Source organism: Saccostrea cucullata, unplaced genomic scaffold (assembly GCF_032062105.1).
Source record: "Saccostrea cucullata isolate Sc308-1 unplaced genomic scaffold, CSIRO_AGI_Scuc_v1 ctg112, whole genome shotgun sequence".
In the NCBI taxonomy this organism is placed as follows: Eukaryota; Metazoa; Mollusca; class Bivalvia; order Ostreida; family Ostreidae; genus Saccostrea; species Saccostrea cuccullata.
The window spans coordinates 590152-598309 of record NW_026939726.1 but is presented as its reverse complement, the minus strand read 5'-3'; the positions used below and the strand labels follow the sequence as shown (position 1 = coordinate 598309).

At 36.7% G+C, this 8158-nt stretch overlaps 2 protein-coding genes across 2 annotated transcripts; both read right to left on the bottom strand.

The window, feature by feature from the left end:
* Positions 1-5512: 5512 nt before the first annotated feature.
* On the bottom strand, positions 5513-6064 carry LOC134253777 (uncharacterized). The gene has a single exon (XM_062736364.1). It carries the CDS (start codon positions 6062-6064, stop codon positions 5513-5515), a length of 552 nt encoding a protein of 183 aa, XP_062592348.1.
* Positions 6065-6168: 104 nt separating this feature from the next.
* Positions 6169-7023, bottom strand: LOC134253776 (uncharacterized). The gene has a single exon (XM_062736363.1). The coding sequence runs from the start codon at positions 7021-7023 to the stop codon at positions 6169-6171; it is 855 nt and encodes a 284-aa protein (XP_062592347.1).
* Between the last annotated feature and the right edge of the window lie 1135 nt (positions 7024-8158).

The window sequence follows — 8158 nt, the reverse complement described above, 5'->3', positions numbered from 1 at the left end:
ATAAAACATCCATCAATAATTTTTACTCAATTAATATCTTTTTAAAGTAAAATTATCTTATAGATGTTGATATTAATAGGATGAAAAACTTGAAATAGTTTCGACATAGGAAGTTTTAATACAATCAGGAACGTACATGTACAAAAGGCATGTAGTATACACGGTGATGGTTGTGCTCAACTCAACTCGTTCGCCAATTTTTATTTTAAAGTTTTTAAACACATGCATTCACTATTTCTCTATTGAAAATGTTTCTTGAAAGGCTGGATACCCCTTTATTTTTCTTGAAGTATAGTAAAAAAATTAATGGTTACTAAAGGATTGATAATATATTAAATGTATTGAATATGAATAAAATTGGGTTGTAAAAGGAGATTGAAACCTACCCCATCCCACGAAATAAGATTTTCGTCTTTAGACATTTTCTTCAATTTTTTTTTTCATATATGAGTATTCTTTTTTCTGGTTAGCCCATTTCTATTTTTAACTAACCCTTTCACTTTTTTACTACATTGTACGAGGGCTGTTCAATAAATAATGTCCTCGGTGCTCGGAAAGAAGCAAACGACGCTTTTCAATGATTTAGTCTTCATGATTTTACTTATTAATCTCTTTTAATTCAAACACATGTCCGTAACATTTTTTATCCAATTTCTGATTGTTTTTAGAACTCATTTTAGGGTACGACCCTTAGTATACTAGAAAATGGCAGATCCAATGATTTCCTGGACTTGTTTTTTCCTTCTGAAAGGTGTTTTTTTTTTAAGTTTGGAAATAGAAACAAGTCAAAAAGGTCAAAGATCTGGCAAATATTGTTAATGTGAATGTGAAAAAAATATTTTTCTGTTTATCCAGAAAACCCCTTTACTCTTCAGGGCATGCGGGTTTGGACGCTGTCATGAAGAAAATTAATGTAGTGGATCCCTGATTCTAGGTCCTTCCTCTAATAAACCTTTCAATTTTGTTGCAAAAAATGCTTTCTAGACTCCTTCAGATATTAAACTGTCTCCCCGAATACGAATTTGAACAACAATACTACTAGTATTTAAGAAAATTGCATATAAATCTTTGTGCTCTTGCAAATCTTTGCTTTTGTCAGACCTACGCCGTTTTTATCAAGTACATCTTATGGTAAATTTTGTTTTGATGATTTTTAGCAATAGATCCATGTTCCAATATCTGTTTGAATATCAAACAAACGTGGATAACTACAAATACTGATATTTTAAAATAATTGTTAAGACTTTCGTACACGCTGTCGTTTTCACTCATTTTTCAAAATATAGGGTGACCTTTGAGTTCCAAACTTTTTTACTGTCAAACGTTTCTTAAAAACAGTGTTAATTACTCCCGATATGATGTCTATCAAATTTGCTATGCGTCTTAAAGTCAATCATACATAATCAAATATTCTTTGTAGAAATTTGGCAAACAGTACATAAGTTGTTATAATTTTTGTTGGCAAGGAGGGTATTCATTTTTGATGCCCATTATATAATTTTTTATCATTGAAATCCACCTGCCCATTTGTCTATAGAACAGGCATAGGTTGTTGTAAATGACACATATTTCAGTGAATATTTCTTTGGGATTTTTGACAAGTTTACTGATTCTTTACCATTCATTTATAATGCAGTGTCTCGAAAAGCCCTTGTTTCCCAACTTAATTCTCACGATGAAACTATAGGATAAAAAGTGGTCACATAAACTGTTATAAATTTAGTAAAGATTCAATAATGAGAGAAAGTCAAGTTAAATGTCATATGATATCTGTTTTGTATGTCATACAGTTCAGGACATTATTTATTGAACAGCCCTCGTACGTGCATAATATTCGCATAAAAAGAACAATATCCCTAATATATCAAATATTGTTTTTAATTTTTAGTGAAAATATTTGTTATTGCAATACAAAAATTACGAAAAACAGTTTACAAAAACAGCAAATATTCAAGTTAGCAAAGCTGCAATTGCCATTGATATCTATGTAAATTACAAATGTCACCTGCGTTAAGCATGCACAAGTGGTACTATATCCCCTCGTACTTCCTTGTCAGGGAATAATAAAGTGTTCACAAACTTTTTGTCTGAAATAATTTTTTGTTAAAAATTTAAAAAAAATGATCTTTTCTATATTTTTCCCCAGTAAAACTGAAATATTCTTTTATGGCTCCATTCAACCAGAGGTCATGCTTCGTTAAAAATAAAAATAAACTACTCTACGAGATCCATGCTGGCATCTCCATATCACTGATCATGACCTGCTGTTCTTGAAATGAAGTTTTTACACTTCGTTGTCGACGGGTTTTTCCCAGTTATTTCTCGATCATGACAAGGAGTACACGGCGGATAAGCTTGAATTATGTTTGTTATCTCCATATATTTCATTTTAATTATTTTATATATTTCCATGACCCCTACCATAGTTTAGCCCGACACCAGAGCCGAATTTTGAACGAAATACTAGTAATCTATTTATAAAATGAAACTTTCACTCAAGTTTTAAATTCTGGTCCAGTGGCTTTTAAGAAGAAGATTGAATCGACCAACCAAATATTCAGTGCATTTGTCTCATCTCTTCTTTAAAATGATTGTTGTCCCCTTAGTTTAGAGAAATTTTGATATGTTTAATGGCATGCGATATGGTTGAAATTAGTTGAGTGGTTCTGGAGAAGTTAAAGATGTGAATTATAGTTTGCGCAAGACTAACGACAAATAACGACAGACAAAAACAGATAGAAATAGGTAACCTAAGTGACCATAAAAACTCAAAGGAGCCCCCTTACCAGTATTTTCTCGTCAGTAGGTGCCATCTTTTGACGAGTTGTGTCTTTCATTAACATTAAATGATGTCACTTACCTGACGTCATTATCACCTGTTCTTCAATGTAAAATAATGAGGCAAATTTTTTTTTTATAATCAATTACTATCTACGCTGACAGTTTTACTGTTAACTAGAGTAGTTAGAACTAGGAAAAGCATTAAATTACATTTGTTCAGCTATTGATTTTTTGATGGAAATAGTAAAAAAAGAACTACCCTGAAATTATAATGAACCTCAAAGAGATTTTTATTTCACAGTGTATAACAAACTTAGCTAAAATTACTGTAATATCTTGATTTAAATCATAATAATGGTTGTTCAAGAAAATGTATGCCATGGCCATGGCACAATACCTACCTCTTAAATAAAACCATTGATTAAAGCAACCTATCTGCTCTAACTGCTGAGTAACTAAAATTCTATGTAAAATTTTGAAGTTCAACCTTTTCCCCAATTCTATAATTTTTATCTTGTAAAATATTTTAGTGAATTTTTCTGCTGTAAAAATGGACGTTTTTATTTCTAAAAACTCATCAAATGACTACAATTTGTGCAAAAATAAGCAACGAAAGTTACTTAAACCTTTATAAAGGACTGTTCCATATAACCATTCATTGTTTTGTCACGCATAGTCACCAATTCTGATGAACTCGGCTCATTTTTAAAACTTGAAACGTGTAACAAATAAAATTTGGTTGATACGTGGTTTTTTTCTTTCCATAAAAACGATGAAACGATATATGGAGGAAGCAAACAGTATTCAAGTTCAAACGTCCATTCAACTAATGCAAATCAGAAACAGAACAATCACGAACTTCTAAAGCATCAGAGGTAGGATCAGTTGCCATGGAGGAGTGAGCATCCCCTGCTGACCGGTCACACCCACCGTGTGCGCATTGTAATGATAAACAAACAAAGAAAACCCCAAACAAACAAACAAACAAAAAAAAAAAAACCAACCCCCCCCCCCCCCCCCCAAAAAAAAATTGTGTCAACAAACATCTAAGACAGTTTAAGTTTAAAATTATGTTGTATTATGCAATATCAAAACATATGTACAAACATATCACAAGTAATATACATATTTAACAAAAACTTGGCGATAGGGCAAACCCAGCTATGCAAGATACACGAAGGCCTCAGAATCATAAGGCATACTAAAGGTCCACTTGAGCAGAACAGTAAGGTGTGCTATTCTGCCAAGTGGTAGTAAGCTGTATATTCTGATGCGAGCTCGACGACTCCGTTTGATGTTTGAGGTGTCAAACAGTATTTTGTACAGCGGTACCCGGACGGAAGTTGAGCTGAGAAAGGTCTGGTCATGTCGGTGGAAAGCCAGCTGGCATACTCCGTGACTCATTGAGTATGATGAGTTTGAGGCGTCAAACTGATATACTCGGGAGCCTTGTAACGTTAGACCTAGCAAATCAAATGACCTGACAGATGAAACAGTAGGGAGTCTGTTTCCTGTGAATTTTGGGGGAAAAATTTTGCATGTTGAGGTACAACATGTAAATATTGCCCGAAAGTCAGTTATGAAAATGATGTATAGCATTATTGAGTAGCTGAGTTGCCCCAAAATGAGAGAAAAAATAAAAATCACATAATCGCAAATGAACAAACATAGCATAATAAGTGAGAAAACTTTATAGAAAAACAGAAACAATCTGTTCAGATAGCATACATGAATTGATGAAGAACATTTGTATAAGGGCAAGTTTTTATACTTATTCTGCTATGAGTGCGAGTTGTGCTTGTCTAATATCATCAGATGGTGTTCGTATGTATCTGCAGTATGAATCTGAAGACCACCTGCCTAACACTTTGATTAGGTGATCTTCAATGTGGGCGGAAGCCGCTGAAGTGGCAGCGCCTATGCGGAAAGAGTGGCCACTAAAAGCTTGGGAATTAATCCCGACTTTAACTAAAGTATCCCTAAATAGGACAATGAAGGCGCTCCTAGTCAAGGCCATGCCATCTTCTGTTACAAATAAGGGGTCGCTTAATGAAGGGGAGGACTGTAATCTTAATTTAAGATATTTGCAACATGCATTATGAGGACATGTTTCTGAGCTATTTTTGAAAAGTTTGATTACAATCCCTTTTCTGAAAGGGTCAGTTTTCGATATCTTTAGACGTAAATCTACCAAATCGTCAAAAATTTGAATATCTGACATGCAGATGTGGGAAGATGGATCAAAACAATTGTATATAGTGAATTCACCACATCTCAAAAACCCGAAAAAAGCTACTGAACATGTAGCTAGTAGCAAAACATTGTTGAAAACCATACATTGATCAGGTTGTTGCAAAAAATGACACAATTGTTTGAGCACATCAAAAGTAACAGGTTGTCGAAGGTTGTTTGGTCTTATTTGGTTTCTTTTGACACCGTTAAGGGCTGCAAATAACCTTGGCATTTCACTGACATTGGGATACGAAATATTATGTCTTATACAATGGAAGCGTATGCCACATAGGTACAACTTAATTGTTGCATAACTAAGATCTAAACTAGAATAACAGTGCGCAACAAAATACAGTAATAAGTCTTGTGACACTGGAACATAAGGTAATTGTATCTCTGGAATTATGTTGCACATGAGTAGAAATCTGGTGTAAGCTTGAAATCCTGTCAGGTAGGATTGTCTAGTCCTGGGGGGCAACGGCAGCGTCGAGGAGGTTGTCTACGATAATGTCAAGTCTTTGAGGACCTCCTGGTATTCCGGGACTTTGCAAGGCGTTTTGTCGGCATCTGGAGCCAGCTGTTGAAACCTTGTGATCTGTAAACGAGACAGACTATCAGCAATAACATTTCGTTTACCTTCAAGATATTTGCTTTTAAATACAAAGTTATTAGTAGCTGCACATAAAGTAAGGCGGCGAACTAGTGCCATGATCTTTGGGCATTTGGAGCGACCCTTATTGATTATAGCCACTGTAGTTTGGTTATCACAAGAGAATACGATGCGTTGCTTTTTCCATGATTGACCCCATAGCAAAGCGGCCACGACGATTGGATACAATTCGCGGAATGCAATGGAGAGTTCGTCACTGTCTTTACATGTACGTTGTAAAGGAGGAGGCCAGGCTTCTGAAAACCATTGTCCTTGGAAAAAACCTCCATGCCCAAGGGTTCCTGAAGCGTCTGTGTAGAGTTGCAGAGCGTCTGAACTGACCTCGATTTCATTATAGAACACAGATATACCATTCCATTGTTTGAGAAAGATTAGCCACATTTTTATGTCGTCTCTGGAGCCTTTATTCAAGGTAATATGAAAATGGAGCTGTTTGACTGTTGTTGACAGGGTAATAAGGTGTGACACGAAAGAGCGTCCTGGAACTATGACTCTGCTAGCGAAACTGAGATGTCCGAGTATTTGTAGAAGCTTTTAGTGCAAGATTTCTTTATGAGAAATTCTTCAATGAAAGATATGATTCTAGAAATCTTGTCAAGCGGCAGTCTGGCTTCCATCTTAAGAGAGTCTAAAGTGATTCCAAGGAAGGTAATAGTGGTATCTGGTCCCTCTGTTTTTTGCTTGGCTATAGGTATATTTAACCTCTTAAAAATGAGCATAAGTAAGGCCATGTTTCTTTCTCCGCAGTTGTCGGGCTCTTCAAAGGTGATGAAGTCGTCCAATAAATGCAAAATGTACTTGATGCCGTAGTTGTGGGTAGCTATCCAACAAATAGCTTGTGCGAGGCAGTCGAAGATTCTTGGACTAGATCTGCAGCCAAAAGCAAGTTTGGTATAGAAGTAATATAGGCCTTTCCATTTCAAGCAGAATAAATGCCACTGGGATGGGGAAATAGGTATCAACTTAAAGGCATCCGATATGTCTGTTTTGCACATTGTGGTTCCTGGACCAAGTTTTTGAATAATATTTACGGCATCATCGGTAGTGACGTAGGTTAGAGAGCATTTCTCTTTGTCGATTAGAGAATTGATGCTGGGATCAGAAGGATCTGAATGAGGTGCTGATAAGTCCACTGTTAAACGTGCTTTATTTGAATATTTTTTAAAGCTAACTCCAATGGGACTAACTCTGTAGTGTGGAAAAGGAGGTTCGACAAAAGGTCCTTGTAGGTAACCCTTCTCCACCTCTTTGCTTAGAAGATCATTCACTATTTGGGGGTGTGAGGTGGCAGAGAGAAGATTCCGGCATTCTTTACTTGGAATGTCCAGGTTATTAATCATAGTATCGAATCCATAGCGAATCCATAGCGCAGGCCATCACAGAGATATTTAACAAAATTTGAATCAGGGTGCATTCTGAGTTCCAATTCTAGACGATCAATGTCAACAGGCTTGGAAGCGGCAAGTGGAAAGGAATTTGGTTTAAGGTTATCTAGTCATTCGCTCTTTTTCGTGCTTTCCTCACATGCATGGCTTCCACGGTCGCTTGACTTGCAGGTGTTGCATACGTGAGAGAAAATGCAGTTTTTTCTACTGCATTTTCCTGCATTGAAGTTATTGCAGATTTCCGAATTGTAGTCTTTCGTGGTCTTGAGAGACTGAGCATTTTTCAGCATCTGGTATTGAGATGGTTTAATGCGTAAGAGAGGACAAAACGAGCCGGAATGTGATGTTGAGTTGCAAAGATGACAGGCGGACACTCTGGCATTCCCCATGACCATGCTCAGTAGGGGGTTATCCTTGATGGACCAATCAACTTTGATGTTTAAGTCATGCAGGGCAGCAGCCGCTCGTGCAGAGAACTGTGTGTGGTAATCGTAGAACTTCTGGCCATACACATTTGAGATTTCTACGATATTGCCTTCGTATCTATCCAGCTCAACTCTTCTTTCAGGGAATTTAGTGCACATGATTCTCTTGTATTTCCCAAAAGCGGTTATAAATTCGCTGATTGTCAGTGTTTTGTGAAGGCGAGGGTCTTCGGTCTCCAAAACATTGAGGCTCATTGTGATTTCTGGCACCGCCTTGTTTACTTCATATTTGGGTATAAGAAGGCTGGCTAGGTTTACGTCTTTGCCTTCCCAGATTTTACGTTTTAGAGAATCGGATAATATGTCTAACTGAGGCAAGCATTCGGCAGAAACGCCGAATTGAGTAGCTCTAAGGGACCCACCTACTAATGGAGTTCCTTGAACTATGGCTCCGTTTCCTAGCTCCGTCAATGTGGCAGAGTTTCTCGCCGTCTCTAAAGTGTATGATGGTTTATCTTCTTGGTCTTTCTTGGCCATGTTGGTCACAGTTTTTTTGTAATTCCTCGATAGTTTTTTGCATAGCTCGTAGAGTGGATTGTATGTTTTCATCCTCGGGCGGCGCCATATTGGATTGGGCGAAAGTGACTGTATTCATGCGCACTTGT

Excerpts from the sequence above, each read along its gene's own strand:
- LOC134253777 (XM_062736364.1), bottom strand. The coding sequence starts at position 6,064 with ATGTGGCTAATCTTTCTCAAACAATGGAATGGTATATCTGTGTTCTAT.
- LOC134253776 (XM_062736363.1), bottom strand. The coding sequence starts at position 7,023 with ATGATTAATAACCTGGACATTCCAAGTAAAGAATGCCGGAATCTTCTC.